At 45.1% G+C, this 17911-nt stretch overlaps 1 protein-coding gene across 1 annotated transcript in view; it reads left to right on the top strand.

The window, feature by feature from the left end:
• Positions 1–17704, top strand: part of LOC124273287 — a 32314-nt gene extending 14610 nt beyond the window's left edge. The window contains exons 7-9 of the mRNA XM_046708525.1: positions 17179–17228; positions 17474–17516; positions 17640–17704. Coding sequence (XP_046564481.1) covers positions 17179–17228; positions 17474–17516; positions 17640–17704 — 158 coding nt within the window. The remainder of the gene's footprint in view (positions 1–17178; positions 17229–17473; positions 17517–17639) is intronic.
• The last annotated feature ends 207 nt before the right edge of the window (positions 17705–17911 follow it).

Genomic DNA, 17911 nt, shown 5'->3' with positions numbered 1-17911 from the left:
TATTTTGAGTAAGGTGCAGGGACAGTCTGCTGGTACGGGGGCTAAGAAGAGATCAGCTACAACAGAGTTGACTCCGACTCAAGCCAAGAAAAAGACGTCATCTTCTTCTACGTCGCAGAAGAAAGCATCTGCAACCAGATCGGAGGGTAAATCTACGCGGCTTATTAAGTCAACACATCAGAAATCCTTCAACGAAGAGATACTACCTCCACATGAAGCAGACGTTTTTGATGATCCCCGATACTTCTACCCCAAGTACCTACGAGATCAGTGACTCAATCGACTTCTACGACTAGTAGATCGTCTCCTGCAACGGTCACAGAAAGCCAGCTGTTCGACGAACTACCACCTACCTCTCAACGAAGTGAAGTCAAGGCACGCAACTCATCAGCGTCCGCGAACGCTTCTTCTACACCGTAGCAGCTTCAATCAACGCAGAACTTTGATCCAGGAGAATTTATGAGACAATTCAACAACCAGATGATGGCCATGATGGAACATAGGTTCGAGGAAGAAGCGAAGGCTCGGCGAAGCCTCTCATCTACCAACACTGTGCACAAATCTACGGACCTGCGCAAACCTACTACACATGGAACTACGTCTCAAGACTACGTTGGCGAAAGTACACCTTTGCGAAGGTCTCCACATTCGGACGACTCTGTTATCTTGGAGGAGGATAGAAAACATAACTTGCCTACTCACCGTCCTACATCTGCGAACCTTCAACATTCGAGAACATCGAAGGATCCATCTCCTATTCCTAGCTGCTCTAGATCAAGATCTCATATCTCTCACAGACGTTCGCGAAATCACTCATCACGAGACAGGAGTTCGCGAAGAGAAGGCTCACATCACAGAGGTTCGCGAAGAGATGAATCTACAGAAAGAGGTTCACGAAGAGAGGACTCTCAAGATAGACGTTCGCGAAGGGAGGGATTTTCTGACAAAGGTTCGTGAAAGGATGATGGAGGTTCGAGAAGGGATACAGGTTCTCAGATAGATGATCCGCGGAGGTCTAGCTCTACTAATCAGGAGATACTGGATGAGCAAGCAGACTTCATCTTCCCTGACCCAGAGTTTACAGCTTGGATTGCCAACGGGTTGAACTTGGAGTCTCTTCAAAGGATAAAGATGAAGTCTACACTTACCTGATGTGTGATGACGAGTTTGACTCAGTCACTATCCCTCCGATTGAACCTATATCCAAGGTACTCTCCAACCTCCGCACAGCTTTCGCAAAAGCAACCAAATTCCAGAATCAGCATCTGCCATCATTTATTGTGAAGAGATGCCCCCTACATCATATGGATCCATTTGTAAAGGCGCCTGAATGGGATGACAACATGAAACTAGTCAACGACTCTCGGAACAAGATATACAAAGTGGAAGATAAGAAGTTATCACAACTTGATACTGCTACAAGGAGATCCTTCTTCGGGTTGGCCAGGTCCAGAGCTACAAATGAAGCATTGATCAATAAATTCCAGAACTCAAGTTCGGAAGAGGACAGAATGATATACTCGGCGCTCATAACTCAGCAGAAGGACCAATACTTTTTTTCGGACCATCTGGCATCTATATCAGCAGGTCTCACTTTGCTACACAAACAAGGTCTACTTGCATCCTGTTCATTGGGGAACACTAGAGGACGACTACATCTCCAAAGTACTGCGAGAAGGATACATTGTACAACTCAAGGCCACACCTCCACTAACACTCAGCCCGATGGTCTTCAATTATGCAGAGGAGCAGGCAGACAGACTACAAGAAGCCATCAACTCACTACTTATGAAGGAGGCAGTAGAGATAATAGATCAGCATCATCTAAATCCAGGCTTCTACTCCCCAATTTTTCTAGTACCCAAGAAGAACATCAAGGAGAAGTTGAGACTGATTTACAACATGCGCAAATTCAACAAAGACTATCTACTGAAGCCAGAGAGGTTCAGAATGATCCACCTACCTCAACTCAGACTACTCGTTCGTCCAGCAGATTACATAGACCTGCAAGATGCGTATCTACACATCCCCTTACATCCAGAATCAAGAAAGTATCTGTGATTCCTATTCAGAAGGCATCACTTCCAATGGAACATCCTACCGTCTGGAATATCTTCGGCCCCGTGGCTATTCACACGAGTAACCAAATCTATAATCACATATCTACATCATCGAGGTCTGTGCAATGCCTTCTACTTGGACGACGGCATTCAGGTTCACCAAAGTGCCAGTCAACTCAGACTACAGCTGAACTTCACGATCAAGTTGCTGACTCGACTAGGATGGCAGGTGAACCTTATGAAGCCAGAGTTGGAACCAAAACAAGATCTGCAATTTCGGGGGATAAGGTTTATCACAACACAGAATCGTATTGTCATCCCAGAAGATCGTTGGGTCAAGATACAAGCCATGATTTCACTAGTAGTCATCTCCCGTTAAAACTATGGCGCAGGACTTGACTCGCACAGGAAGGTTACAACTAAGACCGCTGCAACGGTTCCTGACAAAACATCTAGACAGTGTCGACCCTATCTTGCTGCCAGACAACCTCAAGAGGTGGACTCATAGGTCGAACGTTTGTGGAGGGACCTATTTACAAGAGCCGGCATCTAAACAATCAAGTTGCATCAAGGAGGTGGTCCAATATAGAACAGCATCTTCACATCAATCTGCTGGAGATGAAAGCCGTGATCAACGCCTTACAACTATGGTTGAGCTCTCTGAACAACAAAATACTGATGGACAACACTACAGTGGCATTCTCCATAAATCGGCAAGGATCCACAAGGTCTCCAAGCCTCTTACAGCTCACATTCCAGTTGTACCCCATCATGGAGGAAGCAAACATTTGGATAAAGGTGTGTCACATACCCGGAGCCAAGAACGTACTTGCAGACGTTCTCTCCTGACCACTGCACCCGTCACCTACGGAATGGATGCTCCATCCAGAAGCGTTCCTGCTCACCAGGAGCTTCCAACCCACACACAGTCAGAGCACTGGCGTCAACACTGGCTCTGCACGGAAATTGCTCTATATCAGCAATTATGGAGGGCTGCTTTTGGATGTCGGACACAGTGTTTGCCAACCACTGCCACCGCGACATAGCCACAGAACACGTCTCAGGCATTCACCAATTTGAGCCTCTTGTTGTAGCACAGCAACTAACGGTTTCTCAAAGGCGCTGAGTTGGAAATTCTCACCCTTTATCACGCTGACTTGTTGATAACTTTTACTAAGAAGAGTATTAGTTTGAAAGTCTATGCGCACAGTCTAGGACAGGCTAGCATGAGTGATTAAACATCCTGTACGGGTCAAGATCTTACCTGTACGTGAAGGGGTCGCAACTCATTTATGATAAAGATCTTATCATAATCTATGGGTTGTTATAAGATATCTAGTAATAAGAATTTATCTGTAGCCACATGAATCAACATGATTCAACTAGTCTGAGACTGACATAAGACAAGAAAGTGGTGCCCCCGAGTTATAACGGGAGTTGGAAGAATAGGATCACGGAAATGCCGTTTTGCAGTTCGGGGGTGGGTGGGGGGGATACAGGACGTATGAAAGGACAAAGTGGCTCCTATAAGCAAAGGATCATGTGTCAGGTTAAGAAAACATATGCAATTTTTCAAGTAAAATTGATATTTTTATACTTATCCTGACTCATGACGAGAGAGCCCTCCCAACCTCCCCTGCTGGAAACACTTCGGATTTCACAACAGATCCAAGTGCATGGGCAGAAAAGTAAGGAGAGAGTGAACAAATAAGGCTGGTCACATGACTGTTTAGTGAGCAAAAGTGAGGCAACTCGTGGGATTCAACTCCAATTTATCTATTGTTAAGACATGCATCTTAACACCAATTGTGTCCGATGTATTGCAGTTACGATTATTGATAGTGGAATTTATGAACCAGAATAATCCAAAATATCAAATGAAGCAGTGCAGTTTACATTATGCACTGGTCAACATGATCCTATGTTAACTTGTTATTTTACAAGAAACGTTGTTTTAGTAGTGAATAATGAAATGTCATACTTTTGAGTCAATCAATATTTCCTCTGTCTTAAAAAAAGTACTCAAGCATTATAATTACATAATCTTGTATCCAAGTAGTACCCCACTATAGCTCATGAATAGATCATGCATGCAGGGTTTTATTGCCTTCGGGATGGATTGTTTGAGTTTTTATTGCAAAGCTGTTGTTCCCTGGATTTCAAGGTCATTAGAGCAGTTATGACACATATTTTTTGAGAAAAGACTGCATTTGTGATTTCTAAACCTACATCCATAACCTACTGAAATTGTCATAGCCCGTAGTATAGTCCTGGTAGGTTGCATTGGAGCTGTAAAGAAAGACTGTAAATATAAACACTGCATCACCCTTTGCATCAATGTCAATACAAATATCAACTGTACACGTAGGAAGCACTCTTACTATACTGTCACGGGGTCAGGTTTTGAGTTGTCCCAAGGACAATAAATGATCATCTTAAGATAAAAACCAGTTTATTGCCTGTGAAATAAGGCATTACAACATTAGGAACATGTTGTGTACGTCTGACATTGTTGGATGGTGACATGAAAGTATCACACGTCACAGGCATGGAACGCACGTGATTTGGCGGGTAGCCAAATACGGGTGACACGTACAACTCACTCTACATATAGACAGTGGAAAAGCAGCCTTCTAGTGAAATAATAGCGAAATAGAAGGCTGTCGGCGACATCTTTCCCACTTTTGGAAAATGTTGTCTCCAACATTTATAGAACAAAGGAAATGTCCAATGATGAGAGTCATTGGGACAAGGAAAATAGCCAAAATATCCCCAACTGAATTAGTGAAAATATCCCCAATTGAATTAGTTCTGAAATAAGCCCCCCAGGCTCCATGTAAAATGGTGAGGGTCTATCAAGAGCCATCCTTCAATGAGCCGCCTACCTAGACCCAAAGTTCCAAGCACTGAGGTATCAGCCGGCTCGCCAGTGTGTGCGTTGGACTCGTAATCCAGGGTTCACGAAAGGTATCCGTAATATTCGGCGACATCTTTATGGAGTGGGTCTGGCATGAATTCCTCGAAGTGGATTAAGCAGTACTTGACATCGCATTCTCGGGTTTCGAAGCTATAATCAACTAACTTATCTATGAGGCGTTGCAACCGTTCGGTGCCCATGAGACCTAAACTGTCGTACAGGCTAGTGAAATTCCCTCGACTTATGACTCAACGCAGGGCGGTGTAAATAACGAGACCATGGACGTCCACCCCGACACGTCTGAACAACCGTTTCTCGATCAATCTCCACATGTTGATAATGAGAAACATAAGACGAATGTTTAACAAGAATGGGGCAATACCGTGTCGTGAGGGACGATCATCAATTCCTCTTGGACAAATACCCTACCCGGTCCGTCTTGCAAGTAATACAGATTCGGTTCATTGTCTTTGATGTCCACTCGGTCGATGCGGTACGTTTTCATGGACCATACAGTGTCTGTGGCACGATGTTTGTCCCCTCCTTTGAGTCCTCCTTTGAGTTTTTTCTCTTTGCCGTGACGCGATGGGCATACTGATGTCCGAACAAACGCTTGGCTAAAGTGCTGTTAAATCTTTCGACGATGGCTTGGCTTCGATGAGCTTCAGCCACGTCTCACCTGGACTTTATACTTCGATAACAGCTGCGACACAGCTCCCATTGCGTCTGGGATCAACTTGTAATTCGGTCGGCCAGGTCAAGTGACTGCGTTTGTAGATACGTTCTTAGCGACTTGACTCAAATCTTTGGTTGTTAACAGCTCCGGTTCCTTTTTGCGACTTGAGGTGTTTGAACGTGCGTTTATCAAAGAGAGGCTGTTTGAAGAGGGTGTATTTGGTGAGTTGTTTCACAACGTATTTCTTAACCCATTTCGCCTTTCGGATTCCGTCATCATTGGCTTTTTGAATCGAATACATTTTAGGTCTTTACCCAACGTATTGTGCGATGGGCATGGTCTTGGGGGTAATCGCTGGTGTTGTACAAATCGATGTGTTTTGCCATGTACACATCCTCGGTACGTATATTCAACAACAAGGAATCGCTGTTTGTGTACAGCAGCTCGCATCGTTCGCCATACTGTTGTTTGAGTCGGTTGTAATAAAAGTCGTACATCAAATGTTTGGACAGGTCGAGAATGCTCATCCCCACGTAGACAGGTCGGTTGAGCTTGATATGTCTTTTGTTCATGTGCAGCACCGCCAGGTCATTATCGAATAGCTTGCTCCGGTTGAAGGCCGGGCTGGCTATGAGTTTCCTGAGTTTTTCTTCCTCCTGATATCGCATGTGTTTGACCATCACACGTTTTCTTAAATTTTCCATGGTTTTGCTGAACACCGAATTATTCATCAGTTTGTAGAGATTTTTCTCGAAGTCGCTGGTGGCCTGTTTTTGCAGCTCGGTGTTCAGCAGAATATAAGGTTCCATCCAGGGACTTTGATCGAATTGCAGCACCCGATGTATTTTAGTCAGCTTCATGTCCAGCGACAAGTATAGTTGCAGATTCCGATAGTGCACGACGTACTTGGTCTTGTGCATCAAGTTCAGAACGAGTTTTTCGACGTTGGCCAGCTTATTTTTCCCGAGCAACGTTAGTTGATAGTCAGACATCCAGTCTCGGTTCACCATCAACCGTTCGGGAGCCAGCAGATAGCTGTTGTGAGCAGCGTGGAGTTCTGCGGGATACTCCATATCCACTTCGAGCATTGATTCTAAGCTGGAAGTTGCACGCATTATAGGCAGCACCTCGATATCGACCGGTGATGTGGCAATGATCTCTCACGACATCCCCGTTCAGGGGTTGGTCGCACACGTGGCAACGCTGAGCATTCTTGTGAGTGAGTTCATTCTCCGGCGTCATATCCATGGGGGCAGGGTCTGACAAATCTTTCCTTATTTTGTTTCTTTGTGTTGTAAGAACGTGAGAAACGTTTTGGCCACGTCAGGACCTCGGTAGATCACGGGAGTCTCTGTTTCACCATCGCATCAAATGACCACGTACCCGAACCCGCAGGCTTGGTGTTCTTGCATTTTGTATGTGAAACTGCTATTTGTGTCGGGTGGCGACGTGTCGTGGTCGCCCGTTTGATGAGCACTTCGAAGTCAGCACAAATGACGTAAGGCATGGGCATTTGATGTTTTGCGATTGATGAACGTTGTTTTGATGTTCTCGAGGCATATCGATTCGGACGGCCGTATCTCCCACTCCTCGCCAATCCTCCCGGTGCACTTCCAGCAGGTGTTCTTGCTTGAAACCGTGCAGGCATCGTTCGCAGGAGTGTTCCTTTTCTTTGTGGTTTTATTGGTCGTACAACAGCCGGGGCAGACTTTTGATCCACATGTAGTGATACCGGTCACCTTTTTCGATTAGAAATAAATTGATTCTGCACACATCATCGGGCCTGGAGCTGATTCAGTACATGATCGTCGTATTGCCTTCAGGGCCGAAGACGTTGATGGCTAAACGGTTTTGTTTTTTCACCTTCAACATTTGAGAGATGGGTGTGGGTGCGTCTACACCTTCCAAGTTCAGCCCATCGTGTGTGGGATAGCTCGAAGGTCTGTTCGCCACTTTAGAATCGGTGGGGAATAAGGCAGATCTCAGCACCCATCTTAAGCAGTGATCGTTGTTGTTTTTAACGTTCTCGATGACTTTTGTATTCTTGTAATACGGAGGCAAGCCTAGGTACGATCCACCTCTGAACGGTACGTAGTTCGCTATATCAAAATAGATGGTGATACTTCCCACCACCCACCCAGAGCCCATGTGCGTCCATCGTTCCAGCAATTCTTGTATTTTTTGTGGTGAATTATCGAGGGTCGAAGGGATGGAGTCGGATTGAAGTACGACTTCCTGCTTGCCTCTGAAGTAAGGCTCGATGGACTCGGTACCGCCATCTGTCTGAAGTTTGTTGAGTGACATGTGGATGGTCAAGTGGTATTTGATACTTTTTAAATCATCCATCTCTTCTTTGACTTTGTCGGCGATGAGAGGTTTGACGCTGTTGACGTCGATGTTTGACTGCACGGTCATTTTCCAGCCTCTCAGATACTTACTCACGGCCTGGTCTGTTGGCACGAATCTCAACTCGACCGGATCGGTGTCTTCCAACAAGGTGAGCAGTTGGTCTCTCTTTATGCGAGAATAACACTTCAATCCCCTTTCTTTAGCTCAGAGTTTGAGTTCTCCTGCAGTAGGGGGGTTGACATATTTCATGTCGAGCAAGGTGATCAGTTGGGGTTTCCTCATGCGAGAATAACACACCAATCCTTGACTTTTAGCAAGAGCTTTGAGTTCGCTGGTGGTAGTCATGATTGCTATATCCACATGCAAAGTCAAATGTCTAATTGATTTGATATATCCACATGCAAAGTCAAATGTCTAATTGGTTGTTTTCAAAGGGAGATAACTCCATCAGTCTTCTGTTTTTGAAAGAAGCACTCATCAAATCTTTTTAAATTTTTATTCTGAGGAGCCATAATGACATTTCACTCAATGTGTATGCTGCAGTACTCTTCGGTCCTGCATTTCTTGCTGCAAGTCTCGGCTTTTCCCAGAAGCATGTATTTACAACGATACGGAGCAGGTCTCATCTTTGCTATATGCACTTAGATATATTTTAGTCAAATTGTTTGGCGACGAATACGGTGGCGGCTAATCCTAAGGCCACAAAAATCAGCTCCTGGTCTTGTTGTGACTTGGGAGGGGTGTAATACTGGCAGAGGGGGTCGAGCCATTTGCCCGTGATCAGGTGGTATTGTTGCATGGCGTCGTTGACTTCCTTGAACATCCGAAGGGGGTGGTTTTCGCGTTGCAGTTGGGCATTCCATGCGTTTTTTTGCGTACTCGGCTTGCGCGGCCTGCAGTTGCTCCATGGACAAATCATGATGATTCCGTTCCGCTTTGATTTCGGCCGCGTTGGACGTGCCTAATCGGGAAAAGCGATAATTGCTCGCCCAAAAAGCCAGGACGTTGACTAAAGCCCCACCGAGCATGATCGCGACCGTGGCCATTTTTTATAGATTTTATGCTTTCTTACTTTTATATGTTTCCGGAATGATGCCTTGCTTGACGAGCATCTCTTTGGTGGCCATCGCCAGTCCCAAGTCGAGCACGAGCATGCCCATGTCTTGCAGGTTGAAATCAAGTTTGGGTGCTGGTTGTTTGGTGATCATTTTGCTCAATTGAGCGTAGCCTATGGCCAGCCCGCTGACCACCGCGGCATGATGCGCATCGTTAACGAACGATTTTTCGTCAGGGTTAGACATGATTATAACATAACGTGTGGGTTTACCTCTAATTGTGGTTTTGTTGATGGTTAGTCCATCACCACCGGTGGTGGTGGTGGTGGTGTCGTTTGTTGATAGAGCTATACGACTGCGGTGATACCCACGGCAGCGGCTGCCACAGCATACAGAATCCATGGCGGGGTCGGTTTATGATGTTCAGCTAACCCCCCTTTTTTACTGGCGGCTTTTTTTTAATTCTTGTGTTTCTTCTTGACGGTATCAATCACTCAGTGGGGGATCTCCTCCTCCAACGCAGGAGTCGTTTAGGTGTTTGGCTCCGTCATCTCATATATCAGTAGTCGGACATTCATGTTTAAATTGGCAGTGCCTCGCCGTAATGATCGCCACGGTGATTAAAGCTAAGAATAAGATTGAAACTCGCAACTGAGGGTGTTCAAGGCGTGACCGATAAATGGATCGACGTCAAGAAATTCGCACGAATAAGGTATGCGGATGAACCCTTGCCCAGGTTCGAATTTCTCGTTCGGGAACTGCAAGGGCTAGACAAGGCCTTGAGAACTATTCGTTGATTGCTTGTGGACAACATGGCCAAACTGAAAGAACTCGACGATCATATTGCTTATGAGACAATCAAACTCAAACAAGCAGATAATATGGGCGACGACAACAACCGACGTCAGATCGAGGAAAGGCTACGTCAGTTGCACGATGAACGATCGACCCTATTAGAAGTGGCGTCATACAACCGAGAAGCGCTTCGATCGAAGATCAGCTGCATGCAAGAAACCATCGACGAGTCCTCTACGAGGACACCACGTTGGACGACAGGATCCGAACGTTGTTCTGCAAGCAAGGGATCACCATTGCCAGCGTTCTGATGGCTTTGGGCTTCATCGTATCGACCCTGGTGTTAGTGCTGACAGCACCACCACCACCACCACCACCCAAAAAATGTGGCGACATCAGAGACTGGATAAAAAAACAGTTGAAATTGAAGCCCTGGCGAGACTGGCCGGCAAAGCTGCGGAAGCCATGCCCGGCATCTTGGGCAGCATCATGTCATGGTTGCTGGGCTTGTTGTCGAAAACGGTCACATGGCTCTACCAGAACCTGTGGGCGTACATCGCCACTAAATAATTTTTAACCAAATGAGGCACACCCCTGGTAACGCCGAATGGCACTCGGTTAATCCACCGGTCTGGCGATGACGTCCTGGACGTTTGACACAAACTGTTTCTGCGTGTCGTAGGCCGTCCCTTGACCCACAATGCCAGAATGCGTTTGCGAATGCGCGCCCAGCAGTCCACACCCGTACGTCCGAATCGAATCGGTCAACCATACGGTGCCTGCGCAAGTAAACCCTTTCGACGTGTCCAGCATATATAATTTCCAATCGTCTTCAATGTATTGGGGCTGCTCTACTTTCTGGATGGTGAAAGGAATTCTACCTTGACCTGTAAAGTTCATGCGATCATCTCTCCATTCATTACTTTCCAGAACAGATGAATATAGGATATCTTGTCTTAGCAAAGTAGCGCTGGCTTTTTCATGGGAAGTCCATCACTGTAGGGAATACCCAATCCGTGGTTCGTACCTGGTATATGCCAATCTGTGTTCGGATCGATTTCGAAATCGCCACAAATCCGTTCATAAGCCAGCCGATAGTATTGTTCGATGCATCCATCGCCTTGTCCTGCGGGATCGGGGCGCCGAAAATAAAACACGGACCGACTCAGTTCATTGCAACGCGTGTCATTCAAGGTCACGCCACACCACATCATCGCGCACTACACGGCAAAATTGAGTTGATTCTACCAGAACTGCATCGGGTTGTGAAACCATGCATGGACTGCCTTGACGTTCAGGACCGAAAGCCTATACTTTGAAAAAACATTGATAAAGCGAGCTAGAAAGTGGGAACCCTCCTTCGCATCCACCACGATCTTCATGTGCGGGAGATCGGTAACAGTGACCTTTGTATCGTTTTTAGGATAAATCACTCCAGGCTGGTACTTGGGTGTAGCCATATTGAAAGTACACCGCAGTCTCTCGTATAAGTGTAACATGTACCTCACGCTCTCGGGAATCACGAACGGCGAGCCTGTTTTACTGCTGCACGCGATCGATAACACGTCGAGGGACCTCAAAGTGGCACTCTGCGATCTCACCTACTACCAGTTAACGTCAAGGGAACAACAAGCTATTCATCGATGGAAATCGCCGCGAGTTGTCCGAAGGTTATTACAGCGTGTGCATGCTCAATGATGAAATTTTCAAACCCATGGGAGCCAGCTTCAAACTCAATGAGTTGAATGGCACGCTGACGTTCACGAATGGGGCAAAAACCCATCCGATTCGGTAGGCCCTTGGAGAGAATGCTCAGGTTGCAGTCGAACAACGTACAACCACGAGACAGCGTCACATGTTCGAAATTACCAAGCCGTGTGGTCTATCACGAGGTGTTCGTTCATCTCGACCGATAATATTCAAGGCGAACGTCCTTCCACGCTGCTGAGATCCATGCCGGTGAAAACAGAAAAGTGCAACAATGGCAGAACGGAATCGTTTCCATTCTTACAGTACAGAAAAATAAAACGGGGCAACATCATGGAACTCAAACTATCTGTTTTAGATATAAAACTTAAACCTATGCATATCAGCTATTTCAGCGCCACGCTGCACATCATACGACCATGACTCAAGCTTCAGGTAATGAAACGGTCATGCGAGTGAGCAAATGCCCTACCACAGCGATCTCCGACCTGGGAGGTCGAACATGGGGTCGAAGGCAAAATATACGGTTTAGAATTAAGAAGCAACACTTACAGGCGAGCGGAAGTCCGCGGCGATGGTGGTGGTAACCTCTGGAGATTTAGACAACGTCATAACCGGAGGGCTTTTGAAAAACACCCAGTACAATCACGTCCTCAATGACAATAACAAATGGTCCCGGCATTCGATGGCAATCAGGCGATTTAGACTATGTCGAGACACGGGGGCTCTTAAAAAAGACGTTCCAGTTCGTCCTAACCAATGATAACCAATGGACGTTGATCTCCTCCCAAATCGACTGGCTACTCCCTACTCGTTTCTCCCTACATGTTTGTGGAGTCGAGGGATCACTATTTAACGAACGTCCTCAATAAGGGGATTCTCATCGTGGCTTACGTCCCTTCGCAATGAAGGAGTGTGATCATAAGCCTCATCTCAAATATAGCAGGTCATTTGCTAGCGAATCGACCGGATAGTCGAAATACTTGTTTACATTTGGTGCTTGAATTCAAGACACGACCGATTTCACACAAGGGATTCCAAACAATTCTACGCTTTATATCGAAGTCTTTCTTGGGGAGGCATCACCCGACCGAGATGTTGAAATTATAACGGGAGTAAACCTCCATTTGCCTCAAAAACATCAAAATCACGTTTGCTTGATTTATATACAGAAAACCGTCAATCTTACGCGAGTCTCGAAGGAGTCATGATTAACTTGGAGGATAAAATTGCGCTCACAAAGATTTTTCTACATCCAAAAATCCATCTCATCAGCTAAAAGTTTATGCATGAGAAATTGTCTGAGAATCAATTGAAGACTCTTCCATAATACGAGCATAACCATGGGTGATGGTTAAAACCCAAATCAAATCGCCACCATCGCGTTCTCCGATCTCGGGGACACGCAAAGATTCGACCAAACCATTACGGACAACGCCTTGTACGTATTGCACTTCCAAAAGAACACGTACCAATGACAAGAAGTGATCTTCGAATTGAACTGGATCATCCATATCGTCCTGACCTACCCCTATCTCGTCATGGATGAGGATAGTGATGTCATCGAACTGAAACATAATGGGGCTCTACTGGATGGTTTTATTCCATTCAACGAAAAGATGGTGTACATATCAACGTTACTAGATCAAACGGATAATATGTTAGTCACCCGCCCTGATATACTGATGCGATTGAAAAAAATCATAATTATGAAATCCCAGAAACGTGGATCAAAGTGATACAAGGTTCTACACTTATTATTGAAGTTTTTCTAAGAGATGACCCCCGAAAAGATATACCAATTCTAAATGGGTTAAAAATACGCTGGTATGATCGCCATCATTATAAACGTTGTTGTGTTTATATACAACCAGGAAGAGCCCCCACCACAAGCCTCAAGGGGGTCATGGTTTCCTAGAGCCTCTCATTTTACTCGACTACATTCATTTATCCGTCAGCTTAAAGTACATTCATTGACGATTGTCGGCGGATCAATTGAAGCTTATTTCCTACTTATAATATACTCGAGATGGGATTGTATCCTGCCATGGACGAAGTGGCTCAAACACTCGAAACCGTGGATGGGTTTCGTTTGCGACAGATCAGCAAAATTAAACACCAATTGGAACGAAAACCCGGCGTGTGATTCAGATTCAACCAAAAATACCATCCAGCCATCAATGCCATCGATGGTGTGGACACATCTCTAGTGATTTGGCGTAGCAGGCGTCCGCTTATTATCCACCATCGTGGCAGCACCTGTCATCCTTGGGTTAGAAATAACCGCCGGAGTATCGGGGGTGATGGGTATAGCCCTTAATTTCATTTCACGTCGTCTGCAATGTAAAGCGCTGAAGCATGGGGAGATCAGGGTTCTGGCCAAAGCCAAGTTAAACATGATCAACGAAGAGTTTCATTTGGTGATGTCGGAAATCGCAAAATACCGGCAAATGAAAGAAGAGATTCTACCCAAGACTCGGCAAACCGCTGACATCAGCAAAGATGATACAAAATCATTCAAACCTTCCCGACAATAAACAAGGATCTCATCAAACATTCACCTTAAACTGTTTTGTTGATGTAAACATAGCCAAGTAAACCTTGCAACACAAACTGTTCATGAAACCCACATTAAACTGTTATAGCTAAGTGCTATAGGTCAACCCGACCCTAGGCAGTCAGGCGAGATCAGCCAGGCAACACCTACTGTTTAGACATTGCTATAGCAACGTGCTCTAGGTCAACCAGACCTGAGAGCAGCCAGGCGAGAGCAGACTGGCTGTATATAAGCTATATAACTCATACTCTTTTTTAAAATAATTGATTGTGGCTTCTAACAATGTTTTTAGCTATAGACTCCTTCCCTTGAAACAATTAATAGTGACCGGATTTAAAACTGGTTTCAAACATCCTTTTCGCTAAACGAGCCAACAACCCTAATATGGTCCTTGTTTAACTCGCAAAAGTTTCCACCGATTCCCCCCCGGCTCGAACTCACACCACTGGATTACAAGCCATATGCTCTACCATCACACCACCGGGACTGCCGATCAGTTAGTGCTCGGAACTTTGGGTCTAGGTAGGCGGCACGTCGAAGGATGGCTCTCGATAGGCCCTCACCATTTTTAATGGGGACTGGGGGCCTTATTTCATAAAAATAAGCCTCTAAGCCGCATCTGCGTCAGAACTCCCCCATCTACTACTACTTAACAAGAAAAAGACCTGGAACTCCAATGAAAGCTTGTAAGGTTTCAATGTTCAGGAAATCATTAAAAGAAATGGACCCAAACCATAATAAACGAACCCCAAATAAAAATAAATTATGTAAAAGAACTTCAAACAAAAACTTCTTCCTGTTCCGATTTTTCACAGATGACTACCCCGAAGTTTGTCACCCACTGATGACTCTACATTCAGACTGGATGGGCTTTGAGTCAGGTAGACCACCCCGATTGCAGAGTGTCCATCTGGGCAGGTGATGCACGTTGAATGCTGAAGACAGGAGAGACTGTCACATCTGCTAGTTCCACAGGAGTAGTTAAGGGCGACATTGAAGTCGATCTTTCCAGAACTGAAGCGCTGACAGTTGAAGCAGCTGTGTCATTTGCTAGCTGTGTAATCCCTTACTGGCTGGCAGCGGAATAGAAATAGCAGCACTTGGAATCAAATCCGTGGCTCTTGCTCGACTCCTCAGTCTGGGCAGCAGTATGACGTCCTCTTCTTCCCGACTGTCTTCTTTGGATCTGTCTGATGCTTGAAACTTCTTCACCCGAGGTGAAAAGGATTTCCTGCTTCTCCTAGATTAGTGTCATTCTGCCTGGGCGTGTCTTGTTGGGGGCAGATTCCAGTGGTCGGAGCATGTTGCGGTGGAGAGTCTTCACTGGCCCCTGACCACTTTCTTGCTTCAAAGTGTAGACAGGAATGTCCTTGATGAGTTGTTTTACAACATCATAGACATCTTTTCTCCACTCAGTACGCTAACAACCTCAAGAAGCTATGTTGTACGCAAACTGTAGCCGCTTCTTGAGGGTGTTAGCATACAATTAGTTTGGCCTTGTACAAGGTTGAATCCAAGAAAGGCGTCCGCTGTGAGTCGAGGGTGTGTTCCAAACATGAGGTAGGAGGGAGTAAATCCTGTGCTCTTGTGTCCCGTGCTATTGTAGGGATGGACGAGAGCAGGTACGGAAGGTTTCCAGTCACTCTTCTTCTCTTCATCCAGGGTACCCAACATATTTATCAGTCTGGTTGAAATTTTCCGTCATCCCATCACCTTGAGGGTGATATGGCGTCGTTCTTGTCTTCTTTATCCCAGTAAGTTGGCAGAGTACTCTGATAATGTTGCCCTCGATGTTCCTTCCTTGGTCACTGTGGAGTTTAGCCAGCAATCCATACTGTACCAGAAAGTTGTTGAACAGTACTCTCACTGTGGTCTTAGTTGATTGGTTGCGAGTTGGCGATGGCGTAGTGAGTAAAATTATTTGTGAGTACAAGGATATTTTGTAGCCTCCTTTTGGATTCCTTGAGCTTGAGATAGTCCACGGGCTGTGAAGTGTGGATGCTTACAAGTGATGCAGCTTTCACAGAGGTCTTGGATTTGCGTCAGACACAATTCTCACAGTCTCTGGACGTTCTTCTCTACATCCTCAGACATTCCAGACCAAAAGAACCTTGATCTCACAAGATGGAGAGTTTTGTCGCATCTCTGAGTGGTGCCATGGAGAGACTGAAGTATTTCCTGTATCATGTTCCTTGGTAGAAGTTGCTGATGTTCAATACCTTCGGCGTTGTTTATTCGCCTGAACAAGATCCTGTCCATGAGAAACGACTTGTCCCAGTCCTGAAGTAATCCTCTCACTGTGGGATCTTCTTTGGAACGCTGAAGTGTTGTGAACGTAACTCTTTCCCTGATGAGATAGATTACACGTCCAATTACACACCCACCCAGGACAGTGGGTACGGAGTAGATGGTGTATTTCCCAGTCTTCTGAACATAGGTCAAGATCCTGGCTTCATCCTCTTTGGAAATAACCTCGGACTTGATCTTCCTGTCTCACCAACATGTTGTCCTCAATTCGTGATATAACGAGTGAAATGTAAACACAAACAATGCAGGTGAAGAAGCGTAAACAGTAAGCCTGCAAAGAAACGTGTGGAGTGTGTATAAGATTATACAACCAAAAGTAGACCCGGTAGAGTAACTATGGTTGTAACATATTATGAGTCAGTGAGTGAATTTAGTTTTATGCCGCTGTCAGTAATATTCAAGCTCTATGGCGGCGGTCTGTAAATAATCTAGTCTGGACAGACAATCCACTGATCAACAGCATGAGCATCGATCTGCGCAATTGGGAACCGATGGCATGTGTCAACCAAATCAGGGATCCCGTTAGACGCCTCTTACGACAGGCATGGGTTACTGAAGATCAGTATTCTAACCCGGCCCTTCACGGGTGTATATGAAGTAGTAATATAATGTAAGACAATCAATAAACGTTAAAACCACCCGTGATATTACAGTTAGATAGGGTTTGCATTTCTTGTTTCGTTCTCAGTAGATTATGTATTCTGTATTCACCATGTTCAATATATCCCATTCAAAACAATTTTATTTCAAAAAAGATCCTGCCAGTGTGGAAGAACTGAAGATGCGGTTACAGACTTCAGAGAAGGTAATTCAGATATATTGTAATTTTCCATGTTGCACGCATGGTTTCTGACTGTGAGTATTTGAGATCGTGATAGAGTTCATTAATTTGACTTTTGAATTTGTAGTTCCGTGACTATCAAGCGCATAGTGTGCCATTCTTAAACCATAGGACTCAACTGTTCAAAGCACCGACATCCGGATGTGTTGATACTGTATATGTGGGTAAGAAGGGAATGTGAAGGTGCATCGGTTATGTTTATCTTTCAGGAAGTACACGAGATGGAGAAACAACTCAGTGGTCTGCACAATGGTATGACTTTTAAACAGGTTCCTAATTTTGAAATCTGATTTTGTAAAGTTCATTTTTCATTGTATTTAGGGTTGAATGCATAAAGGAAATAGTGTGCAATTAACGTGTATCATTTCTGTTCAGATAAGTGGAAAAGGCAGATGGAGTACCAGTTCTGGGAAGTAGATGCACTGAAGTTATTGATTTGATGCAAAATCTTGATGCTGTAAGTTCTTTTCTTGCAAGTTTGCCTTTAAGTCTCTCTGTTGAATATATATTGGGCATCCATAAGGCTTATATGACATACATTTCTGAGCTATGTTCTCTGACCACGTGTTCTTTAGAATCCTTTCCTGTTTTACTGCAATTCTGCAGCAGCTTGAGGAATATATATCAATATATCAATTTTACGCTTC

Source organism: Haliotis rubra, unplaced genomic scaffold (genome assembly GCF_003918875.1).
Source record: "Haliotis rubra isolate DU_JTF1 unplaced genomic scaffold, ASM391887v1 Scf179, whole genome shotgun sequence".
In the NCBI taxonomy this organism is placed as follows: Eukaryota; Metazoa; Mollusca; class Gastropoda; order Lepetellida; family Haliotidae; genus Haliotis; species Haliotis rubra.
This window is presented reverse-complemented; position numbering and strand designations above follow the sequence as displayed.